Source organism: Mauremys reevesii, linkage group 2 (genome assembly GCF_016161935.1).
Source record: "Mauremys reevesii isolate NIE-2019 linkage group 2, ASM1616193v1, whole genome shotgun sequence".
Taxonomy (NCBI): Eukaryota; Metazoa; Chordata; order Testudines; family Geoemydidae; genus Mauremys; species Mauremys reevesii.
The window spans coordinates 226,510,290-226,535,991 of NC_052624.1; the positions used below are offsets into that span (position 1 = coordinate 226,510,290).

The following is a 25,702-nucleotide window of genomic DNA, read 5'->3' on the forward strand; positions in this document are numbered from 1 at the left end:
GTTCAACATCACAGAGGCTTCAAAATTTGAGAAAAATCCCGAAAGAGCAAAGAGGACATGCTGAAAACTGTTCTTCAGCACTCTGCTACAGAGAGAAAAGAATTGAAGGAGTGGCGAGAGAAAGAAAGCAGGACCGAGAAATGCAGTGGCCAAGAGGAAAGCCACGGGCGGCTGCTAAGCATCCTGGAGCGCCAAGCGGAGTCTATAGAGTCACTCGTTGCCATGCAAGCAGAGCACTGCCTTGTGCCCCAATGTCAGCTCCAACCACCTTTCCCCAGCATCCAGGCTCTTACCACCACCAGCTGCCTCCAACACCTGAACCAGCCCTGATACCTACCACCACCCTTACCCTCTGCATTCAACCCCCATCACCATGCAGTATATGCACCTGAAGTGCAGGATTCATTAAACAGCAATCCAGACATGCCATATGCAAACTTGTGACTGTACAGATCACCAACCCACACCCTTGCCCTCTTGTGTTAATGAAATCTTGTGTGTCTGTCTGTCTGTCAAGGAAGTTTTTTTCTTTTCAATAAAACAATTCTTGGCTTTGAAAACAGTCTTTATTATAGCAGATAGTGAAAGACACCTTAGCCCAGTAAAGAAAGAGGCACTGCAAATCATATTATTATTATGGATAATAGAATAACAGTGTAAGCAGTGCAATTCACTCCCATGCAAGGCAGCAAACATTACTGTTGGCTTTCAGCCTCAAATTCTTCCCTCAAGGCATCCCTAATCCTTGAAGCCCTGTGCTGGGCCTCTCTATTAGCCCTGCTCTCTGGCTGTGCATATTCAGCCTCCAGGACTTGAACCTCGGTGGTCCATGCCTCACTGGATTTGCAGTGCCTCACTGAGGCACTGCAAATCATATTATTATTATGGATAATAGAATAACAGTGTAAGCAGTGCAATTCACTCCCATGCAAGGCAGCAAACATTACTGTTGGCTTTCAGCCTCAAATTCTTCCTCAAGGCATCCCTAATCCTTGAAGCCCTGTGCTGGGCCTCTCTATTAGCCCTGCTCTCTGGCTGTGCATATTCAGCCTCCAGGACTTGAACCTCGGTGGTCCATGCCTCACTGAATGTTTCACCCTTCCTTCACAAATATTATGGAGGGTACAGCAAGCGCTTATAACGGGATGCTGCTTTCCCCAAGTCTAGCTTCCCATACAAACATCTCCAGCGAGCCTTTAAACGCCCAAAAGCACACTCCACAGTCATTCTGCACCGGCTCAGCCAGTAGTTGAACCGGTCCTTGCTCCTGTCAAGCTTCCCTGTATAGGGTTTCATGAGCCAAGGCAAGGATCACAGTGGGCATTTCGACATCCCCTACTGTGATCTTCCTGTCTGGGAAAAAGTCCCTGCCTGCATCTTCCTGAACAGGCCACTGTTCCGAAGATGCGTGCATCATGCACCTTTCCAGGCCAGCCTGTGTAAATGTCAAGCGCCTGGAGAACCATAGAGAAATACCCTTACGATTAACGTACTCTGATGCCAGGTGGGGCCAGAATAGGAATATGCGTCCCATCTATCGCCTCCACAGTTAGGGAAACCCATTTGTGCAAAGCCATCCACAATGTCCTGCACGCTCCCAGAGTCACGGTCTTTCTTAGCAGGATGCGATTAATTGCCTTGCAAACTTGCATCAAAACGATTCCCACGGTCGACTTTCCCACACCAAACTGGTTCGGTAGCTGTCTGGATTTGCCATCTTCCAGATTGCAATAGCCACCGGCTAGGGCAGCTCTCAATCTTGTGTCCCTCAGCACACAGTCCCATGAAAGTGGCTTTTCTCATACGAAAGTTCTGCAGCCACTGCTCGTCATCCCAGACTTCCATGACGATGTGATCCCACCACTCAGTGCTTGTTTCGGTGCTGAGCATTTCCGTGAATGCGCAGACAAATCCATATTGATATCATCGTCGGACTCCTCACTGTCACTTTGGAGCTGAAGGAATAGCTCGACTGCCAAACGTGTTGTGCTGGTGACACTCATCAGCAGAGTCCTCAGCAGATCGGGCTCCATTTGCCACAGAAATCGCGATTCACAGAGAGTAACAGAAAGACACTCACAATGGCGCCAAACGCTGCCGGAATGAAGGCTGGGCTGTGAAGCGATGCACCACGGGGCGCTGGCACACCGGCAGCGGACTGACCCCTTCCCACAATACTCAGCGCCAAAAGGTGTTCTGTGGGATAGCTGCCCACAATGCACCTCTCAATACAGCGCCCACACTGCAGCGCTGGTAGCTGTCAGTGTGGCCACACTCCAGCGCTGGCCCTTACACAGCTGCATGAGCAGCGCTGTAACTCCCAGCGCTGCAACTTGTAAGTGTAGCCAAGCCCTTGAAGGTGAAGCCAAGCAAGATAAACGGCGGACGAGGGGGCTGCTCGCAGCTCACAATGCCCGAGCGCATCCCCTGGTGAGAGCTCGCGGCCAGCAGCGAAGGCGACGCGGAGGAGCGCGAGGAGCCGGAGCGGGAGCGGGAGCCGGCGGAGGAGCCCGGCGGGCAGCATGGAGCGGGCGCTCAGCCTGGCCGCGGAGGAGGACTTGTTCCACAAGAGTCTCGGCGCCTCGGCCACGAGGATGGAGGCCGCCTTCCGCGCGCCCCCGGGGCTCGACCTGAGCCACCCGCGCGAGCGCCAGCCCTCGCCCCTCAGCTGCTTCGAGCCGGGCGAGGCGGAGGGGCTGCTGCAGCCCGGGGCGGCGCTGGGGGCCGGCGACCCCCTGGCGCTGCCGGCCGGCTCGGTGTGCGGCAAGTACGGCGAGAGCACCAGCCGCAGCTCGGTGGCGGAGAGCAGCGGCGGCGAGCAGAGCCCCGACGACGACAGCGACGGGCGCTGCGAGCTGGTGCTGCGCGGGGGAGACCCGCGGGCCGCCTCGCCCGGGGCGGGGGGCGCCGGGGGGGGGCTGAAGGCGGCCGAGGGCGGCTGCTCCAACAGCCACGGCCTGGGCGGGAGCAAGAAGTCGAAGGAGCAGAAGGCGCTGCGGCTCAACATCAACGCCCGCGAGCGGCGGCGGATGCACGACCTGAACGACGCGCTGGACGAGCTGCGGGCGGTGATCCCCTACGCGCACAGCCCCTCGGTGCGGAAGCTCTCCAAGATCGCCACGCTGCTGCTGGCCAAGAACTACATCCTCATGCAGGCGCAGGCTCTGGAGGAGATGCGGCGCCTGGTGGCTTATCTCAACCAGGGCCAGGCCATCTCGGCCGCCTCCCTGCCCAGCTCGGCGGCGGCAGCGGCGGCCGCGGCCGCCGCCTTGCACCCAGCCCTCGGTGCCTACGAGCCGGCGGCCGGCTACCCCTTCAGCGCCGGCCTGCCCCCTGCCAGCTCCTGCCCGGAGAAATGTGCCATTTTCAACAGCGTCTCCTCCAGCCTCTGCAAACAGTGCACGGAGAAGCCTTAAAGCCCCGGGCAGGGCAAGGAGCTGGCCGGGAGGGACTCGGGGCAAGGACTTAAGCTAAATCCTCCGTTTCTCGTGGTTATTAGGCTTATGGGTTTTTTTCCTTTTTTGGAAAGGGCCGGGGGTGGGCTTGGGGGCTTTCCTCGTGGAAGTGGTGACTTGATCGCAACCAAGACCTCAGCGAAGTAAAAAATCGCAATTGTGTGTGTGTGCGCGCGTGTGTGTGTGGGGACACAGAGAGGCTGAGAAATAGCAGCCGGGGGAGGAAAAAGGAAGCCCCCCCCTCGGCTGATGTATTTAAATCTCGCTTAGTGGGACTCGGGGACTCTGCCCCAGCGAGCTGAGGACCGGGGGTGGCTGGCTGGGGTGCGGGCGGCGGGGGCTCCGGCTGCATGGTCATTCAGACAAATCAGAAGGGGCACTTGCAACCAATTGTTTCGATGCTGAGCCAGGCGCCAAACTAACTTGAAATGTAGACTTCTTATTTAAACGAAACCAAGAGACTGAACCATTGCTATGAAAGACTGACTTGTATTTTTTATTGTCTCTGAACTTTGATCCTGTGAAAATGCGCGAAGTTTTGGCGAGAGTGATTTAAAGAGAGAAAAACTAACACCCTACTCCGTGTGGCTGAAAGTATTGCATTTTTAAAACAAATATTTATGTGCACCTTGTTTCTTTCCACGTTGCAATGATGTATAAACAAGACATGATATTTATTTGTTCTTCTTTCAAGGACCCTTCCATGCCAACAATATTTATCATGTGTTAAGGTCACGGGTCTTATGTGCAGTTTTTTTTTAAATGCTTCTAAAATTCTGTTTTATGGATTAACTAAAACTGTGTGCCAAGTGTTTAAAACGTTTATTTGCCAACAACGTATACGCAGAACTATTGCTGTATCGAAGCTGCTTAGGTTTATGAAAGGTCGTCTGGATTTTAAGTTGCATCATCCCTGTATTTAAATTGAGCTTTAATAAATTGCTTCAGTCCAAAAATCACAGGAAAGGTGTATTCTTAATTCTCAATTAACTGACTTTTTAAAAAGGGGTCTCTTTGCATTATAAAGGGTAATAGCTATTTACTTTTACAAGGCATCAAAGCAATAGCTCCTATGGGGTGGGAGGGGGGAAGGAAGACACTTGCCAAGCTCATGTGTTTCCAGGCGCTGATCTCTTTTATTATTATTTTATTTATTTTTCAAAAGGTATAGATTAATTTACAGACATATTGAGAGCAATTAAATTAACGGTGGATGATTATTGAAATTGAAATACTTTGGGTTGATTTACAGAAGGCCTGAAATCTTTTTTTTTAATCTAAGGAAAAATAAAATAGGGACAAGAGCAAAAAGTGTCTCTGTACCCAAAGTGAGCTTTCAGTCTGAGTTTGCATGGCTGGGTGGCTCTCTGCCATTTGTAAATCAAGATATTCTCTTCCCCCCCCCCCCTTCAAAAAGGAGTCCTGCTCTTTTCCACTACTTGCAGATAATACAAATTCGGACTGTCAGGTTGGATGGCAAAATAGGAGCCGTGATGGATCTGTTGGCAGGTCATGGATGTGTAAAGAGTGATATATATTAAATAGGTCAATCAGATGATGACAGCAATGTACGATCGTTTGTATGTGTATTTATGTCGGAAAGAATCTTTATTAAAATATTTTCAACAATCTTTTTATTATGCTGTGCTTTGTACCAGGAAGGGGGTGGGGGAAGTATCCCCTTTCTTTCTTTCTCTCTCTCTTTCTCGCTTTGCCTGGGTGCCAAACGTACAAAAATAGTATGGCTCAGGGACTGTGGCATTCACGTTCTTGACACAGGTCCATTGTTATTCACCTGTTTCTTGCAACGAGTCAACCCCGTGTCAATTAAAGAGAAATGAAAGCAGTAGTGAGAGGCCGAGGAAGAGAGAGAAGAGCCCCCAAGTTTGCTCGTAGGCCGATTGAAGGCTCTCTTCACACTTCCAGCCTGCAGATAAAACCTCAGTCTGGGAGGGAGCTAATGCTGGAAAGATGCAAGCTGTTAGGGTTTTGGTATGTTCCCACATATGGCGTTGTTAACAAGAGTAACGGTCTGCAATTGCTTACAGGATGGGGCGGGGGGAGGGAACACGCACACAAAGTTGGCTAGACGTTTTTTGGTCCTCTTTGCAGTTCCTTAAACTCTCTGGGAGCTCGAGCCCCCGGTCCAAAAGCGGCTCGCTTGTCGCACCCGGAGAGCAGTCAGGCTCGATTCTAAGTACCAACAAACCCCAGTGCTGAAGTGCCTATGGCCCGCGCTGGGCTGGAGCCTGAGCCTCCGGCTCGGCGGAGGGGTCCCGAGAGGGCGGCACTAGAGCTCTTTCCTCCGTGGAGCCCAGACCCACCGCCAGCCTGCTGGGGTCGGGGTTATGTGTGTGTGCCCGCTGCATCCAGTCTGCTCCATTTACTGGCTCTGGGTAGTGTCAGCTTCTAATGATAGCCCTAAATGGCATCCAGCGGGGTAGAAGGGGATACATATTTTCCGCTCCACTTCCCATCAAAGAGATTAATCAGAACCTGTAACTTTTCAGGAACCATAACTGCAAAGTGCCACGAAGCTGTGGGAAGGCAGCCCAGGCAGGGTGGGCAGCTCAGCCCCCAGGCGCAAGCAGAGCCGTCTCTCAGCATTTACCAGACAAAGCCTGGGTGCGTCTAATTATGATTATTAAAACAATTTCCATGACGATGTCTAATATTATGTTAATTTGAAAACAACTGTGTATGAAAACTGTCGACTATAATACCTAAATTCATTTAATGAAACACATCGTTAAGGCAATTAAACCTCCTAGATGTGATTAAGGAACATAATTACGACACTGTTCTGCGCCATAATTGGGTGTCTTTAATCAAGGGGTAAAGTGATCAGCAACACAGCCATTAGTTTGTATTGTTCTGTCTCTGCTGTCCATCATTCTGATTAGGAATTAACCACAGCTACCGTCTGACTCGTGTGTGTGTGCATATTAACATCTCAGGCCACATTTGCTGCAAGAGTTACTGCTTCATATTTCTCATGACAAAGGCGCCTGCCTTGAAATAGTCCTCTGGTAGGTGCGGCTGGTTTCTCAATTCTCGCTGCAATTAGTACCGCGTAACAAATTATGGAGTGGGAAAGGAAGATTCCCAGCAGTTTTAATAATCCCGTGTGGAAATGCTATGATGATCATTGCTATGGAAGGTAAAGTGAAGGCTGGGGGGTGTCTTTATGAATCAAAGGGTGGGGCCAAACTTGTTCCTCTACTTTAATTCAAACACATCCCCTCCTAGGCTGGAAAACAGCTGCTCTGCGCTGTTAACAACCTGCACGGATCCGAGCTCTCCGCAGATCTGGAACTGACTCTGAGCTAGTTCCTGTGATCTGGGACAGTCTTTGGAAGTGCCTTAACGTGCTGACGAGTGACCAAAAGTTTGCTAGAGAGCAGCGACTTGCTACGACAGCCGCACCCCCCTCGGAGCGGTTCTCCCCAGGCATTCACTCGGGAAGCTTAAGTTGTCTGAAATTTGACATTTAAACGACCGAGCTGGCAGTTGAGATCAAAGCTAGTTCTGAGCCACCAATGTCGCTACCGTTCCCTAGCTGTGTGCACGCAGGTGCCGTCCTAGTGGTTTCAATTCACGCTGTATTTTTTGCATCGCAATCCTCCAAGAACCCCCACCCCCCAGCTGCTTTTATAAGCTTGGTTTGCGCCTGTCTGAGTTAGCTGCGAGGATCAGCCGAGCTGGCGCAGAAAACGCGTTTCAGTCGCGGCCAGCGCCTCCTCTCAGGGGGTGACTGATCTGACCTTCTTTTTGTCGAGTCTGTGACAGTTTCCGAGGCGGTGCCGCTTTTAACACTTCTTGCCTATTCCCCCGTAATCAGCCGCGTCGCTGGGACCTGACACGGAACCGGTCTTACACATTGTCTCTGTCAGACCAGCGGGGTGCGCGCGCGTGGGGGGATTTCCCCCCTTCTTGCCTTATGGAGCCCAATAGGATCAGAACTGACCAGCCCCTGGACGAGCTTGTGTCCAACACCCCGCCAAACCGAGCCCATCCAACCAGCCTTCGCCAAAACCACCCCTAAGCTTCGGTTGCCAGGCCAGACTCCCCCCCCCCACTCTGCCCTTTTCCCCCGTTCTAATCCTGCGACTGTCCCAGCATGAGTGACATTGACTTTCCTAATGTAATGACTTATGAAAGATATAATCATGTGTTAAATTGAATCCTTCGTTTAACTGTTAATGGTGTGCTCTGGGCACATTTACGTATTAGATGCTATGGTAACTAATTACCGCTAGAAAAAGGGATCATACACTCTCTAGACTTTGACAAATAATTATGAGTGTGCACAGCCCGGCTGGCAGCAGTTGCAGCGGATCTGCTGGAATGAGTAAGTGACTAAATGAATGGGTAAGTGAACTTGTGTGCATGGAGGGGAAAAGATAATGAATAGTGGTCAAGTGAGTTTTCTTATTCAAACCTTTAATGAAAATGTGATTTAGGATGGGGTGGGGATGCGGTGCTGCCTCTAAACGTAATTAAATTGCGTAACATAAACATCAAAAACATAAATAAGTTGGCTTTTAATTAAAACGCAGCCGTCAAAGTAAATTATCCACGTGCTGGGAAAGTTTGCAGCAATTAACACTTTTTTTTAAAGTGGGATGTTGGTAAAATAAATGAGCCACTAGTGCGTATGCTATCGCCAGGATCCTTTATAACTGTGATTTCGCCCATTGCCGATACCCTCAGGGGCGCTTTAAACTGAGCTTTTAATCAGATGGCAGACGAGTCACTGCCTGACAGGTACATAACTTTAAAGGAAGTCAGTCCGCTCACGGCTCCGTTGCAGGGCCAGGTTAATTGACAGGGGCTGGATTGTCTGACTTTGGTTCCCCTTTTTAAAACAAGATCGCCCGTTTTATATAAGCATTAATTAAACAGATTGCCATGAAGAAGCGAAGCTGCTTCGCCTTTCAATGTGGAGCACAGATTCTTTAGCTGCACTGTCTATACAGAGGCTGCCACCGATTGCAATCCGCTCTCCTTGTGTAGTGCAGCTAATTGTCCTGGGCTTTGAGTTCCCTGAGGCTCATTACTGCTCCTCCTTCTCTCCAATCAGGCAGCTGGAAATGCCCCACTGGGATTTCCCCCTTAGTGCTCTTGCTCTCTTGGGGCAGGTGGGTTTTCAGCTCCTGCACTCTCTGGAATTTGGCTTGTTAGTGTAGACAGAAGGGAAAATTATTTCGCGGGACTTCTTTTTTTCCCTTAACGCTCCGCCGTGCCAGGCAAGACCGGGGCAGAAGCTCAAGGGAGAATATTTATTTCCTTTCCCTGAATCTTCACCTGTCCCGATCCTTCAGCGCTCCTTCCGAGAGACCCTCGTGGGCTCGAGTGGAGCAACGTTCACCAGAGTTCAGTAATGGGTTCTCCCTTCCCATAGAAAATACTGATATTAATCATTCATTCGGGCGTAGCAAGGGTTAAGCAGATCAGGTACCATCGCTTCACGCGATAGACAAGTTGCAGTACACAGGAGGCGCTTGCTTGATTTGGCTTTTCCTTTACATTGAGGGGTAACTCGGAACTAAGTTGTCAGTGCTGCTGCTGAAGAAACACTGCAGCACATTTGCTAAGTGAGCAAAAGCTTGTGAGCTACAGCCCAACCCCGTGGCTCTACAGAATAATGGCTAAAGATCAGCTCCATTTCAACATGCTAATAGAAATGCTTTCTAATGGGTTTACTTTAATTTGCACGGGCTATCGTCATGCAAACTTTGCAAGAGTTAAACGTTTCCCAAAGTCCGTACTCGCCCTTGTCCTCTCACCCTGATTCAGAGACGTGAAAATGAATGTATGATCTGTTTCAAGCATTTGACTGCTGTATTTTTAAATTCATATCTGCACATATAAGATCTGTGACTGATTTGAAAGCTATAGCAAAATGATGCATTGTAGATAAACCACCATTTCCTTATATAATTGTCACAGATTAAAATAGAAAAGAAAAATACATTTCTACTAGGGGCAAAACTGAAACATTAATGACACTCAGACTGCTAGTCAACCGTAAATTAACCTCTTCATCACACCTTAGAAAGGTATCAGTAGTTATCCAAAGCAGTTATTATTTCTTCTAAGAAGTTTCAGAAGAAAGTTCACCATGGATTTTTACAAATCTTTATCATTTGCAAACGTTTTCTAAGATCCAAGTATCTCTGTTTATGGCTAACTGCTCTTCTCTTTTATATCAATATACATATTTAGGTCCAGGAATTCAGACATAACATGCTAACAGACTGGCTAATTAGGAAACCCCATTTCTTTTATTCCACTCAAACAGTTACTGAAGAAGATGGTGTTTTTAGGACTGTCTGGTCTCTCTGTCTCATTCTGAGGTCAGATGACTAAAAAGTAATTGGAGGTGTGTAATATTTTAATTTGAGGAAGTTTTAAGCCATAACCCACAAGTGGAAATAAGTGCAAAGTACTATCCCTCTTGCAGCATTAAAATCTAATCAGATAACACAAAGTTTATCATTTAAAGATCTCAATTAAAATTAGTGGTGTTCTTGGACATATAGCCATGTTCTGAGAGTGAATTTTTCAAGTATGTTGCTGCATTAAAAGTAAAAAGGTGTCCTCTTGCAAAACCAAGCGACATCAGGAAGCAATTAGTGTTTCTGCATTTCACAAACAGAATTCCTCTTCATAGGATAATCTTCTAATCTATTGCTCAATCAATGTCCATCCACTTTTCATGTACAAGTCTTTAATATCCTGACTTTTAAGTGAATTGTAGTTACAAATTTCCCCCTTTTCTGAGACTCTAGTTACACTGATGTAAATATTTCATTTTTAGACGACCACTGAAAAATATTTACATACTGAATAGTGAATTAAATGGCCCACAAAACAAGAAAATAGAAATGGAAAGACTTCCTGACAGTATGAGGTTAACAACTAAACAATTTGAGGAGAGATGCAGTAAGTGAGATGAACTGATCAAAAATAAATCATTGCTATGTCTTACAGTGTATATACTTACTGGATCTGTTAACTTGTACTTTCTTAACTCTGCTGTACTCCCAATCATTACTGTTTTGGTAAGAAAATAACATGTATTGTGAACAATTTAGGTCAACTTTAATAAAAATTACACCAAATCATTATTAAAACTTCTATTAAACTTTCAGAGGAATAGTTTCAGTATAGATGAAACCAATTTGTCTGAACTTTTTATTTTGTCGTACAGTAATGTTTGAAGGCAAGTGTATTTCTACCATTATAAATAATCACGTACATAGTTGAGATTGCAGTGAAACACACTGCATAGCAAAAGCAATTTAATACACAGAACTGTTTTATGATTAACTGATAAAGATCACATTGCATCCAACATTTAATTTTAATTCAGTCCTTGCAAATGAAAAATATGCAATTGTATGGTGAATGCTTCTATAGATGCAATGAAAATTTCTTGCTACTTCATTGCACTTTATACGTGAATATATACATTTCTTTAAAAATCCAACTTTTCTAGAAGTGATACCTTTACCTAAAATTGTTGTAATTCTACTATTTTCTTGAGTTGTCACTCTATAGTCCTTATAAATATAAATTTAGCAGAATAAAATAACTGGCAGAAAAATACTCCAGTTACATTAAATTTCTTCTTAACCTTAAGTTTCTCTGTTGTCACAGTTAAAAATAACGTTATTTATCTGAATTGAACATATATTGTGTAAAAGTGGTGTGCTGAGTAATTTTAAAGTATCACACACAATTTAAATAACTTTATGAAAGCATTTAGTGTCAAGACCAATACTAGATGAAATACAGTACAGTCAGCAACTAATTTTTCACTCACACAGCTAGCTTCTAGAACAGCAAGGATACTTCACTTCACTCAAAAAGGTTCATTTAATCAAGTCCCAACCACTATGGCCTTTTTTCTTTACAAAGCGAGGTAAATGTTTTGAAAACATTATGTTATGCAAACTTATTTCTGAAATATAGCAAAGCTATGCAAGTCTGCTTTCTGCTAAATACATCTCCAAAAAACCCACACTGGCACGCCTAACTGTTAAAAATATGTACGCATTAAGAATCAAAAGACAATGCCCTCATCAATGTTTGACTTGCATATTAGAGAGCTAATTGAAGAATTCCAGCAACGACAAGTGATTCTTAGAAAAGCTAACTTTCCTAGTACAAGGCCATATGTTGCAAGGTGTACAGCAGGGGTTCTCAAACTGGGGGTTGGGACCTTTCAAGGGGTCGTAAGGTTATTACATGGGGGGTTGCGAGCTGTCAGCCTCCACCCCAAACTCTGCTTTGCCGCCAGCATTTATAATGGTGTTAAATATATAAAAAAGTGTTTTTAATTTATAAGGGGGGGTCACACTCAGAGGCTTGCTATGTGAAAGGGGTCACCAGTACAAAAGTTTGAGAATCACTGGTCTACAGCAACAGCTACATTTAATTTTTTAATTGTTTTTATTAATGACCTATTAAGGTTGGAACATTTTACATTGTTTTCCTTAGTTTGTCATGCCTTTTGTTGTACTCTGTGGTATACAGGAGTCAAAGACTGAGGGCCACATTTGGAAATGAGTTTAATGGTGGAGTTGCACCCACTCACACCTTTCAACTTTGCCATAAGCATTACAGAAATATCTCCTTCCTTTACTGTCTCTTCAGGACTGGTTTAAGATGGGCAAGATTAAAAGGACTGAGTATTTTAACAAATGAACAATGGTTATCATAATCTAACACTGACTCACCTTTTTTCTCTTTAAAAATCTCATGGTCAAGTAACAGAATGCCATACTCTACATAAGTCAGTATGTTTTTTTAAATGAAAGCGATAGCTGTGATCCTGCCTAAAGAATGTACGTTCAGGTGTGGGGGACGGATGGACAAGGAAAGTCATTCAATATGCAAATAGATACATTCAATTTTATTGTATCTTTTGAAATACAAAATTCACATAAAAGGTCAGATTAGTAAAGTACATGAAGTTTCACTTTTCTTGCTAAGAAATTCACAGATGTACCTTATTTAATCTAAGAGGAACATTAACTATTAAAGGAGAACCTCACCTTGTTCATCTATTTACAACATGTCAGTTTATGGAATTAAGAACAATTGACAATCTTTTCAGCATCCAAATATTCAGCAATAATGAAATAAACTATAATTTCTACCCCTACAAATGAGTACAAAGATCAGTGATTACTAATAACAAAATGACAATTCTGAGAGTAGTGTAATACAATATGGTAAAGAAGTAAACTAAAGCACATTTATGTGTTTTTTAGTACATTAAAGCACATTTTGAGAGACATGGCAATGTAGCCAAATCTAATTTGCAAACAATTACACATAACTATTCATATAATCATACATGGAAGCACCCTAATCCTTTCAAACAGGACTATACAATTGCTTACAAGGTTAAGTATTACCTATACATAACAATTAGACTCACATTTTAGTATTCACATTGGTTCATGAGGAGTTCACTTGTTAAAAAAATATTAACTTTAAAAGTCAGACTGAGTCTTCCAGTAGCTCCCACAAGTGGCTGCACTGGAACTGAACTTTAATTTTATATTTAAAAAGATGAGCTGCTGGGGCATGGGGCAGTGAGTTTTGGCAGCTGGCACAACCATGGGCAGTGTGTTCCTGCAAGAAGCTGTTGCTGATCAGCAGCTTCACTTTTTAAAAGGATTGGGCAGTGCACCTTTCTACCACAAAGGGGAGCAAAATTGAGATTCCAGTGGCTTGAGTGGCACCTGAATACCTCCTGGCCTGACATACAGTAAGGAGGAGTCCTATCTATCCCTACAAGGTATGTGAGAGGGATGGTCATGACATTGCAAGGCCTTTCAGGGAGGTAATGAATAGGGTGCAAAAGAGAGCAAAAAACATGACTTTTTAAAAGAAGGATTAATGGCAATTCCACATTGTACAGAATGAAATAGTCTTTACATATATGACCAGATATCCATTTTAGGGCTCTAATGACACTGAAAACTACTCAAGGTCTTTTTTTGGTTTAGGGTCACACCAGAAACATTTGATGGGATTAGGGTGACCAGATGTCCCGATTTTATAGGGACAGTCCTGATTTTTGGGTCTTTTTCTTATATAGGCTCCTATTACCACCCACCCCCTGTCCTGATTTTTCACACTTCTGTTTCGTCACCCTAGATGGGATTACAGCCTTGCGCTGCTCCCTCTGTCATGCAACAATCACAGAACTCTAGCATTCCTGGGTGGCTTCATGACTGGCTAAAGCCAACTAGAATGTGTCGGAGTTAATCATTTGGGTGTGTCCACTTCAGGCCCAAAGACTGTGGACTGACGTGGTTCATGGGGGGGAATGTGGGTTCTAAACTTTCACTCACCCACTCTGAACCCAAATGGTCTGTTCTGGGTAGGCTTACTGACCTCAGATTCTGACTGATCATGTGGGTGTCAGTTACACAGAAATCTAATTGGACTGGCCATGGTCAATATGATCCAGTTTTCTGGGGGTTATGTCCAGTCAGTCTTCCTAATAAAAGATAATCCATAGGAGCAGCTGGATGAAAGCCCCATCTCCTCAACTCTCACACATACTTCTTAGCAAGGCTTGACCCTACTAACATATGCAAGATGAGGTTTGCTCTTTGCAATGGATTGGAGTATGTGAGGCACTCTTATGAGAAGGCCACAATACTAGGTTGCGCCATTGCTAGGCATGAGTAGAAAGTCCGAGGATGGGATCTTACCAAGGGATGCCAGCTCTGGACAGCCAGCGTTAGGCATCTGGCCAAGACATCATCCAGATTCTCGATACAGCCTGGGTAGATCTGAGTCTGTTCAGCAGGGACTCTCACTGCCTGGTTTAGGTTTGGTTATTTAACAAAAGCTAAGGCCAATTTTACCTCAAATCAATGTGAGATGCAGAGCACCCTATACTCCTATTAAAGTGAGTAAATATGTAGAGGGTGCTCAGCACCTTGCAGGACTGTGCCTCAACCTCTTACTTGTGACCTGATGCTTTAAGAGACAGCTGGGGATATAGATTTTTATTTGCTTGTTTGCACATACTTGTTTTATTTCTGAATAGATATTTATACTGACTGATCAGTGATTAATCTGAAACTAGTAATGTTTTTCAGTCACTTTTGGCACTGTCCCAGTATGTCCTACTAAATTATGCTACATCAAGTTATACTCTAATTCAAAATCCTAAAAGCACAGTATGAGTCAAAGAAGGTCTGATGGTTAAAACAAATACCTACTTGTATTTTCACAGTTGCTTCACATTTGTTTCAAAATGGAATGCCAATGAAAGATTGATCATAATTGTGGCATGAGACATGTTACAGCTTACATTTAAGCAATAATGTCTATAGTCAACATTGTAATGATGTCAACATTTTCTCTCTCTCAATAACACAGGTTCTAACATCCAAGAGGATCGTGAGCGATGGCTGAATATATAATAGTGGCGATGTTTGCCTACAGAGTCACTACACTAGTAACTAACTTGAATATGAAAGGCTGTATATAAAAATAAATTTTATTCTATTGAGCTGGAGTATACAAGCAATAAACAGCTTTTGCAGTTGATTAAATGTTGAAGCAAAGTTAAGGCATTTAATCAACTGAAAAGCCTATTTAACGTAAGTATACTCCAATACCATAGGTAGTATTGATAATTATATATGAAGAGAAAATGGTCATTCAATATATCTCTCAAAAACAATTTTCTTCCCAGAGGCCTGGGAGCTTATATGTGCCAATCTTTGAAAATCTTTCTAGTGATGCTGATTTTGGGTATATAGTTTACATGAATAATTAAATGGCCTCAGGCATAAACAACAAATAATACTAATCCTTAGTATTTACATAATGCTTTTCATTCATAGGTCTTTAAGTGCTTTAAAAGAGGGGAAAGATTTTCCCCATTTTAAAGATGAGGAAGACTGAGGCAGAGGGAAATTAAGGCTTACTTTAAAAAAAAATGTCCACTGGCTTTGGTGCTCAATTGGAGACACCTTTGGCCAACTTTTCAGATTTTTCAGAGCGTCTACAGCTTCCATGGAGGTCAAGTGAAGTTGTGGGTGCTCAGCACCTCTGAACACTAAGCCTTGGGTGCTGTCAATTTAGGGCACTTAAAAAAGGAGGCACTAAAAATGAATGAATGCTTGGGAATTTAGTTCTAAATTACTTGTTCAAAGAACACTGAGATCACTTTCCACAATTCCCTCTGTGTTCTTTGACTCCACATGAGTCACTAATTACAACTCAGGCATGTGTCTATAAATGTTTATGGGACAAATTTTGTCTCTGCTCACATCCATGTAGCTAAAACAGCCCTGCATAAATTAGCTTTGCAACTACAGAGACCAAGGCAAATCTGGTGTGGGACCGAGCAGAGGCTGGTTCCCCAAACTAGCATTGATGTGCTGCTATGGCTCTCCAACCTCTTTCAGTCTAACTTCTATAAATGATAATTGTATGCTGGAGCACATCTTCAGGGCAGGTACTGCTCCTATGAAGTGACTTCTGGCTTTCTGGCCCTGTCTCCAGCTGGGAAAAGGAAAAAAAGCGAACGAGGGGCCGACAATCTGCATGAGTACTGAGGAGCTTATTTATAAGCAGAACCCTCGGGTCCCACTTACAACTAGCTCAGCTCTCGCTAAGATCAGTCCACAGCTCATTTATATGGTTGTATGGGGTTACCACATAAAGGCGAAGGGCAAAGAGCAGGCTCAGGATTTGGCCGCAAAGGAGGTATATTAAGGAGGAATGTAGCATCAGTAAGAAATTGTGTGTAATTGATGTGGGGACAATTCCCAGAATCTGTAGGATATGCATGAGGCTGAAGTTGTTAGCTTCTTGTACAATAGCAATAGTCTTTCAAGTAGCACAACATTATTTAGGCCACAGCTTTGAAATATGTAAAAGACTGGGGGAAAATGGCATTCATTAGAAGCCACCTCTCTGTAAATAAATCCCGCTTTTAGATTTCTAAAAAATTGTCTTAATCACACAGAATTTCACTCATATTCCTAGCACTTTAACTGTCTTTAGAACCATCAGGAATGTGGAGTTAAAGAATTGTGGGAAGTTAACTCAAACAAGAGCCAGTGATACAGACTACTTCACAATTTGTAGGTATAGTATTCTACTTCTAAACACAGATTAAATGTCACCATCAACTTGAAAATTAGTCATCTTTTTAAAAACAAGTAAAAGTAGTTTTAGTGTGCAACTTTTGTCCTTGAATCCCCCTGCCAATTTTTGTGGTTTTGCAATCATATTTTTCTAGAGTTGGAAAAGTTTCTTCTTTTTTGTGTGTGTGTGTGAAAGACAACAGGAGAAACTGGCAAATACAAAGTGATGTCAAATGCACAAAGTAAACAAGCCAAACAATTCTGTTTTCTTCTCTAATCTCTTTCAAGTGTAATACTCCAAACTGTTACTGGAAATGCTAGTAGGCCGAGGTCTCATTTTTAAGATGATGGTGTCATTTTAAACAGGCTCACATTAAATATGAAATAATGTAGTGTTGTGGCTCAGATAAATCAGTAGACAGTATGGGCCTGATTCAAACCCTATTAAAGTCAACAAAAGCTTCCCATTGACTTTAATAGGGTTTGAATCAGGCCCTATAACAGTAGTAGATTCAGATTACTGATTCATGTTGCATAAGTAACAAACTGTTGAATTTCAAAAAGTACTCCTAAGCCAGTGAAATGCTGCCAGGATGATGATAAGACACTCCTACAAGTCATAACCCCCTTAGCCTGTGATAAACCCCATGTACCAGAGGTTGGATTTCTCAGGGAGGGGATGGCAGAAGGACCCATTCATTTGTTTTTCTATTTACATGAAAACAGCCATAAGCAAGACAGGGGCGGCACCACTAGGTGAACAATTTACCCGTAAATGCATTTGATGGAATTGTTTATATTTTTGTTCCTGAAAAATATACAGAATATATTGATAGTGTAGAACAGTGTTCATGCTGTGTGATTTGAAATGTGGTGGAGATTACTTTATGTTTTTTGCGGGGGGTGGGTGGGGAGGGATGAGAGGGATCTGAGGAGATACTCTCCATGGGAATTTAAAAGTTAGCTCCATTGATAGCAATTCACTCTCTTTCCATTTGGTGGTATAATTTAAGCAAGGGCTCCCAGGAGCCCCATCCAGCACTTCATTGAGGGTGGTTTTCTAAACAAAAACACTAGTATTTTTTCCAAGGCTTTTCTTTAGTGCAAGGATGCCTGGATGGAAGAGGGGGCCAATGGAACACTCACTGTGCATCATAAATTTTGGGGGTCATCAAAGGTCACACTGGACCCTCCCAGAGTAAAATCCATCAGAGAGGAACGTGGGCCCAGGAAACCAGCAAGACAGATTTTGTGCAGTTTCTAGTGAATGCTGTGCTGAGGGGAAAGGGGCTTGGAGATGGCGGGAATAAAAAAAGTCCCCTTTCTCTGCCACACTGCTCTCCAGGTCCCCTTTATCCTTGGGCAGCATGTTTCCTTGAGCAGGTGTAATGGCACCTCCAGATGGGTCAACTGTCTGTGGGATTGAACCCAAGACCTTTACATCTAAAAGGCTGAGCCTCCACGAGCTGAGTTAAAGGACCAGATATATTAGCACCAGGGCAGCAGAGAGGACAAAAATCTCTCATGTGGTCCAGCCACTAGAGGGGGACAGAGGCCAACATTGGGTTCATGTGGGTTACAAGGGCATGCGGCCACTGGCTACCCCGAGTGCGATACTTCCCCTTCAACAGAGAGGGTGTAGTGTGGAATGGCAGCTAATGACTTCTATTGGCTCAGGGTACTGTGCAGGGTGAATGTCTCAGAGTTGCTGCTTTCTTCCATGCCCCCTTATCAATTTCCAGCCACTCCTGCTCTCGTGTCTGTGGAGGTGATCCTCCAGCCCTAAGACATTTAGCATTATTCTCTCTTCACTTAAACATACAGAAGTAGGAGAGAGATGAAAGCAGAACAGGAAAAAGCAAACATGTCTAAAAAGAAAATACACAGCCAGGAAACAGCAAAAAAGTGAGATTAGTGGGAAGTCTGCAATAGGCAGTTTACTTTTCTAAAAAGACCTTATCTTGTAACGAAAGGCAATATCAGAGTCCGGCAAGAGGATACCAAGGCCCATACGACTGTTGTCAAGCCCTACGGGCTTCTTTTCCACTAGTTCTATGTCAAAGTGAGCCAAGAATAAAATCAGAAACAGCTTCATTTCATTCATTGCAAAGAACCTGCCAGGACACATGCTGATTCCAGAGCCAAAAGGCATCAGAAAGTATTTCAGCTTTCTTCCCCCCTTGTAGAAGGTGGTTTTCTTCTTGCCATTCTCTATATAACGATCAAACTTATACACCTGAAAATAAAAGAGAGACAGTGAAAATTAACGGAGCAGTTACAAGAGCGGTTTCATTTGCAAGAGGGTGCTTCTAAAGCCCTGAAGTAAATTAAGAGCTAAGCCAAGGAACGGACAGCTTCCTCTTTTTAGTCTGTTCATTTAAATTGAGTTTTATGTACCCTCAAATTACCTCACTGCACATTAAGTGGCAAAGGCTGTTGTCTGGGTTGTTGGAAAAGGTGTGCTGCCCCTTTAAGGGCTAGAGCGAGTGTTAGTTGCTATGGCAGCTTAATAGCAGGTCAGTGTGGGGACCCATTCCCACTAGGTGACCGGAAGAGAGAGGGTACTCTTTATGTCCACGCCAGTGCAGGAAAAGCCTTCTTCTGTTCTAATTATGGGCATTTTGAGGCAGGGACAATGATCCTCAGGAAGAGGCCAGTTTTTGTTTGTGAAGCATCCTATTCACCCAGGAGGCTATTTACATTACTATTAATAATAATCTGCAAAATCTGGCAAAATCCCATTGGTACAATGATGTTGCTCTTTCTGGCAAGGAGAAAATTGATCTACTGCAACCCCCACCTTCCCTCTCACGGTGTGGATTGTGCAGGAACTAGCCCTGATAACTTACTATAAGTTTTCTTGTCAGTAGAAAATAGTTTCCATCTGTCTCACTTGTTCACACCTGACTTTCAATGGCTTGCTATGGAAGATGTGTGCAAAGCAAGCCACATGTTAATAAGTGACCATAGCAGGAAGTGTTTTTCTAGAGTAAGTACTCTAGAATTTACTCCAATAAGTTTAGCTAGTATCTTAGGTCCCATAAATTTAACACCTTTCTGAAGACCTTTAATATCAGGGTCATAATTAATGGCTAACTTGAGTTAGTGAATGAAAGAGATATGGCAATCCTAGCTCAGTCCATGGTGAATTAAACCACATAAAAATAGTCATGTATGCTTTGAATGAAAATAACAAAACATTTTCTGCTTATGTTCACTCATTAGCACTTGGCCAGTTAGCATACATCTGCTATAGTGCAAGCTTTTGAAAGTTAGACTTGAACAAGCAATTCAGACAGAAACCATCTCAGCTGATAGTAAAAAAGTCATAGAAAGTTTACCAGGCAAGTTCCTGGTCAAGCCATACCATGGAGGAAAAAGTGGATTGATTAGCTCTTTGCCAGAAAGACCAAAGACACTGCAATATATTAATTTTAATAAAAATACAATCATCATAATACTGTACATTTTCTGATTGCCTGTTCTATATGTGTCCTATGGAAAAATAAAAAGACTCAGTTTCCATAATGCTCTTGAACATCAGTATGAAACAGTGGTAGAGAGGCCTAGACTTCTGATTACCAGAACCCTGTTCTATCTATCAGATTAGAGGTTCTTAAACTGTGATCAGCAGGGCCTCCTGGCTGTCTGTAGACTATCTTGAGAAGCAAGCAGTGGAGGTGTATAGGGCTGGTCCATGAGAAGATCTGACTAGCATTTACTTAGGCTTTGAGGAGTGGGGAAAGAGGTCACCAACACACAGTTACACTTATTTAATATGATACCTAAACATAAGATGTTACTTTCATCAGTGGCCTGAATTTAATATAAAAGTCTGCAGAAGTGAATTGTTAATACTGAACTAATCCACTGAGCTACCTGTTTTCCCAGAAAACTTTTCCCACCCATTATATTCCCCAAATATATGACAAACCCAAGACTGCTCTTTAATAAAATTCAGTCTGCATCTCATATTCAATAGATATGTGCACTACAAGTTCAAGAACACAACAGAAGTTATTTTCCCCCTTTCTGAGTGGGTCTCTGTGTTGAAATCAATGTACTCTGCAATGTACTTATAACTCATTCGCCATCAAAATGATAAAGTATATAAACTAAAGTGATACTGTGAAAGCTGAGCAGAAAATGTATATTGAGAAAATATCCTCCATCTATGGAAACATGGTATCACATTCTGACAATTACTTACTAAGGGAGACTTCAAGAAATGCTCAGCTACTAATTTTATACATAGAGTTTTCCTTTTTTGTATATGGACAGATAATTGTTTTTTACTAAGAAATTAGATATTGTGTTCATATCTGTAGCAGTGCTTCCATTTGTAATTTCTTCTTCTGGCCAGCCTTCAAACATCCTCAATTATGTTGAGTCGCACCTTACATTTCAAAACTAGTCCCATTGACTTCAGTAGGACTACCTGTAGAGTACAATACTATTCAATGTGAATAAGGACATCAGAATCTGGCTCTTTTCCTGCAACCTGATAAATATGTTTTTATTCTTAAACTAGCTGTGTGTTTTATCCAAGCAATCATCTTCTAAAAATGTGTAAACAAATCTAATTTCCCTTCTGAAGCTGAACTATGATTTGGAATATATCTGCAACTGTCTTAACAAGTGTTTAAACGAGAATGATCGATAAACAACCATTTGCTTAGAAAATGAGGGGGCAGGTGAGGAGAAATGATTTAGTTATAAACTGCCACCTCTGTAAGATGCAGTTAGTATTGACTGGTCTTACTTTGTAAAATCTCACTTCCTATACAGCACACCAGACTAGCAACAACAATCCTTCAGTAAAATCTATGCAAGAGTACAACTATTCAATTTGCATGCAGGTGGTGAACTTCTGAAGTCATATTAAGGCTGAGCCAGGGTGGATTAATTTCCAGTCTTTGATATTCATTAACTCTAGCTTCAGAAAAAAATATAAGGAGATGACACAATTACCCTCAGAGCTTCACCGCAGAGCAACAGCGTTACAATCTCAAGTTCACACCATCATACTAATTGACCAAAAAGGGGTGAATCCCTATGAAGAGAGGTGAAAAAGCATATGGCTTAAGTAAGACACTGCTATTATAGGGCTTTGGAGAGTCAATGATGCTTTGGGGGCACTTAGTTAAATGGTCCACATTATTTGCTGTTTAAAGCACCTTCTATTATTCAGCCCTTCTTGGGTATCAAATGATCCACTGCCAAACAAAACCCACATTTAGCCTAAAGTTTATGGTAGTCAATGTGCAATTGTCAATTCCTTTGAAAGCAGTAGCAGTCAGTCTCATCACCATATTTCTCTCTTCAGGCCATGAATCCTTTGACCTACAGGGTCCTAGAAAATACATCTGAAAGTAGGAAGATTTGTTCCACAAGAAGGAACAGCAGTAAAAAACTATCACAAAAAGCACGGCTGCTGCAATGTGCCTGAAGTATGATGAGTAGCACCAGCTGAATGTTTTACCTCAGGATCTTCATAGACCTCAGGGTCCATGTGCAAAATTTGAGGGTAAAGAGCTATCCAGTCTCCTTTCCTCAAACTGACTTCCTTATTTCCTCCCAGCTTGAGAATATAATCCTCTTGGCTGATCCGAATGTTCATGGAAGACGAGCACATTCGTAAACTCTCGTTTAAAGCACTCTCTGAATTTAAACAAAGAGGGAAGGAAAAACATTAAAATATGGAAGATGATTGGAAGTTATACATGGCTAAAGCTGCTGGATTGCTAAAAGTTCAGTAGGGCAGGCTAAAAAAACCCCCCAATCATGCTAGATGCTACGAGGAGGGGTTGGGGGGAAAAGCTGCAATTCTGAACCTTTAGATGTAATTCTCACTGATGGTTCTGAGGCATCTTGTAGGCTTTAGGCAGTAGTGAATATTGGGTGAAAAGCTATTATTCAGGCATCATGCTGAAAACAACACAATCGAAAGAGATGAATGCTTTATGCATTTACATATATTTTGGAGCAAATACCAGTCAAAGCACTGAAAGGACTATTTAGCCTGCCTTTCAAAAGCTGTCGATTGTAATAGAAGGACTGTGAGAAAAATCATTTAACTTGTTAATAATTTTGAGGTATTTTGAGGCATTTTTTAATATCCAACAAGATACGCTGCCAAACTCTGATTTCAATTATTTTCAGAGTGAATGTAAACAATTTGCTTGGCAATTTTAAAAGAGAAAATACTTTTATTGAATCATGAGAAAAAACATTCTTCTCAGTATTATGGCAAACAAGATTTCTAACATCATCATATGCTGGAAGGCTCCAGAAGCTGAATGTCCTTGCTTTCCCAGTGGCCTTCACCTTTTGCTCCTAGCACGACAGATTTTATGGCTAATTTCCGGCAATTTATCCTGGCAGTTTGAGGAGGAATTCCTTTGGGAATAATATGCATAATTTGCATAAATCATTCTGATAGCATGCATATCAGCATGTAGCTCCTGTCTAGTGCTGCATCTCTCACTTTGTAATCAAAACTGACTATTTTTCCACCAGCATATATGGGTGCTGTAATATGCGACTTGATTCCTTCTAATCATCAGTGTGAAAAATAGCCTAAAATAGAGTTTCAGTTTCACATGATAATACATTTATGACTTTATTAATGCTCTGTATTATAAAATAAACCTCCTCTAAGTGTTTAGCATGGCACCATAATCCCTGCACCCAAAGGTTAGTTTATTAGAGACAGTAGCTACACAGCAAAGATACATCTGAAAAAGATAATAACAAACGTTCTTTCACTAAAAATTAAATCTGGTGTAGCATGCATAGCAAATAAAGCGGCCTTGGATGCTTTCTCGCAGGAGGTTTTTCCTTAAGCGTGCATTTGTCTAAAGAAATGAGGCTGCGGTCAGCTTTGTGTGGCCAGCGCTGTGATTCAATGTGACGCACAGTGAGTCTGTGCATATTCTTTTGGACTGCCTTCGTTACTATAATCAGGCAGAGTCAAATCGGCTTGTTGGTGACGAAGCCAGAAAAGAACTCTGGTTCCAGAATATGGCCTCTACTGCGGATAGCCACAAGGCACCTGACACGATAGATTTCAACTGGCAGCGCTCTGGCAACAAAACTTTACACGGTACAAAGAAAAGGTCCAGCCTCCACTCTTGTGCTGTCTCCATCCTTGGAAAAATGAATCTGATAACACCACTTTAGTCTACAATATGAAAATGGTAGCTGACATATGCAGCAACACTGTTCACCCAAGAAATCAAATAACGAGGAAAAAAAGAAAAGCAAAATAATTATGGACCTGCTGCTGTGAAATAGCAGGTTTACATTTAACATCATGAGCTACACGGTCACATCCTATTGGCTGACATTCTCCCAGGAAGCATGGCAGTCTGTGCCCATTGCAGTATCACAAATGACAATTGGGCAAGCATATCTTATGCAGAAGTTAATCACAATAATGGAGCACAAAGTGTGGCTTAGCGGTCAGATCGTAAATGACAAATCTGTTTTACCTTCCAGTACCAGTTATGTGTGGAAGGCGAGCTTGGCTCTAGCTCTGAGCGATCATGCCGATAATCATTAGATGACAAAAGTAATGAGTCACATTATGATCAACAAAGGAGAATGGAGCTTAGATGGGTTTTCAGTCTAACATTAAAAAATAGACACTCAGTCTTTCACAACCCTGTATGAATGCCGGAGCTATACATTGAGAAGAATGACAACTGCACAATAAAATTGCAGCCTTTACTTGCAGTTGTCATAGTTCAGCAGACACCAGCCAGTGCTACTGACAGACCAGCTGGGTAGCTTGGGAGGCCTTCCATTCTGCACTATGAGGTACAGTAAATTATCCAGCACGGTAGAGCAACATCTGTTTCTGTGCTAGTGCCGAACAAACAAGGCAATTTAAAGCATACCAAGGGATAACCAAGCAGCAAATGAACATGACCCTCGTTTTTTTCCCTTCTTACACACACGAGATGCTAAACTTCATTGTACAAGTGCTACATAAAGGGGAAGCCAGGCTGTTAGTTGATAAGGTGTTGTCAGAGCGATTTTACATATTTTCTATAAAGAGAGAGACATCTCATAGTATTGTTATTCTTAGAACCCTCCCACTTCTGTCTTCATTTCTCTTATACCAAAGCTAGCACTCAGCTCTCAATTCATTCTAGATTTTTTTTTTAAAAACTGTTTCAATACACTTATAAATATTCAGTCTTTAAACCTAATTTGCTATACTTAGTTCACATGCCTTCAAGCATTTGTCTTCCAATTTCCACTGAATAAATGCGTACTAATGAGAAATAGAGCAAGCTGCTGAGGCAAAGCTGGGTGACTTGAGCCTGGCCTGCCACCAGCTTGTGATAGGCAGGCAAATTGAGTTAAAATGAAAAGTCTTGTCAGCTGAAATACAACATGGTAGCCAAACAGCAAGCTGTCAATCATCCAGCCAAAACAAGGGACTGCAGGTAATAAAAGGTCATTGCGAATCATTAGTGCATTTGGCTTTCATATGCAAGTTAATTTTAATTAAACATGATCTCTATCTGTAAATGTTTTATACAACTTATTGTGCATAATGGATTGTTAATTTTATACTAACATTTAGCAGGTAATAGGGCACTATAATTATTAGAGTATATTATAGAAAAATAGCTATAGAGTATGCAAATATTTTTGGTGATAATTTACATCATGCATTATAGTGTGCCAACATAAATGATAATGTCTGAAACAAGTGTATCTGTGGCTTACTAAGAACTGAGCAGTACTAACCAGCACATACTAAGAAATATATTTATTTTTTCAAATGCCAGCAACATTTTTTCATGCTTAATACTTGCATTGCAGCTACTTAAATTTTTTCTACCTTTTCATATACATACAATTATTTTTCAAGCAGTTGTCCTTTAGAAACAAATATCTGGAATTCAGCAATGTCATGGGCCAAGAATACTTTATGAATTCATGTAAAAATTATAAAATAAACTAAATAAAGAAAACATGGCTGGAACAAAATGTGTGCTAAATACCATTATTGTTTACTATATATTAGAGCTCCATTGTGAGTCATAATGACTAATAATGTATGTTACTCTGCACATGCAAATAAGCACATTC

The 25,702-nt window shown here is 42.5% G+C and overlaps 2 protein-coding genes across 4 annotated transcripts in view; one reads left to right on the forward strand and one right to left on the reverse strand.

Annotated features, from left to right (window-relative positions):
- Window positions 1-2,356: 2,356 nt before the first annotated feature.
- Window positions 2,357-5,084, forward strand: BHLHE22 (basic helix-loop-helix family member e22). The gene has a single exon (XM_039521509.1). It carries the CDS (start codon window positions 2,523-2,525, stop codon window positions 3,414-3,416), a length of 894 nt encoding a protein of 297 aa, XP_039377443.1. The 5' UTR covers window positions 2,357-2,522; the 3' UTR covers window positions 3,417-5,084.
- A 7,337-nt stretch (window positions 5,085-12,421) lies between these two features.
- The window catches only part of LOC120399008 (cytochrome P450 7B1), a 189,838-nt gene continuing 176,557 nt past the window's right edge, over window positions 12,422-25,702 (reverse strand). For 2 of the 3 annotated variants that reach the window (XM_039526851.1, XM_039526853.1), the window contains exons 5-6: window positions 22,077-22,255; window positions 12,422-18,830 (exon numbers count right to left, since the gene is read on the reverse strand). In XM_039526851.1, the coding sequence (XP_039382785.1) occupies window positions 18,540-18,830; window positions 22,077-22,255 (470 nt within the window). In that variant the 3' untranslated portion in view covers window positions 12,422-18,539. Of the gene's footprint in view, window positions 18,831-21,565; window positions 21,648-22,076; window positions 22,256-25,702 lie in introns of all 3 variants that reach the window. The other variant, XM_039526852.1, reaches the window with a different exon arrangement.

Coding starts and splice junctions, on each gene's coding strand:
- BHLHE22 (XM_039521509.1), top strand. CDS start 2,523: ATGGAGCGGGCGCTCAGCCTGGCCGCGGAGGAGGACTTGTTCCACAAG.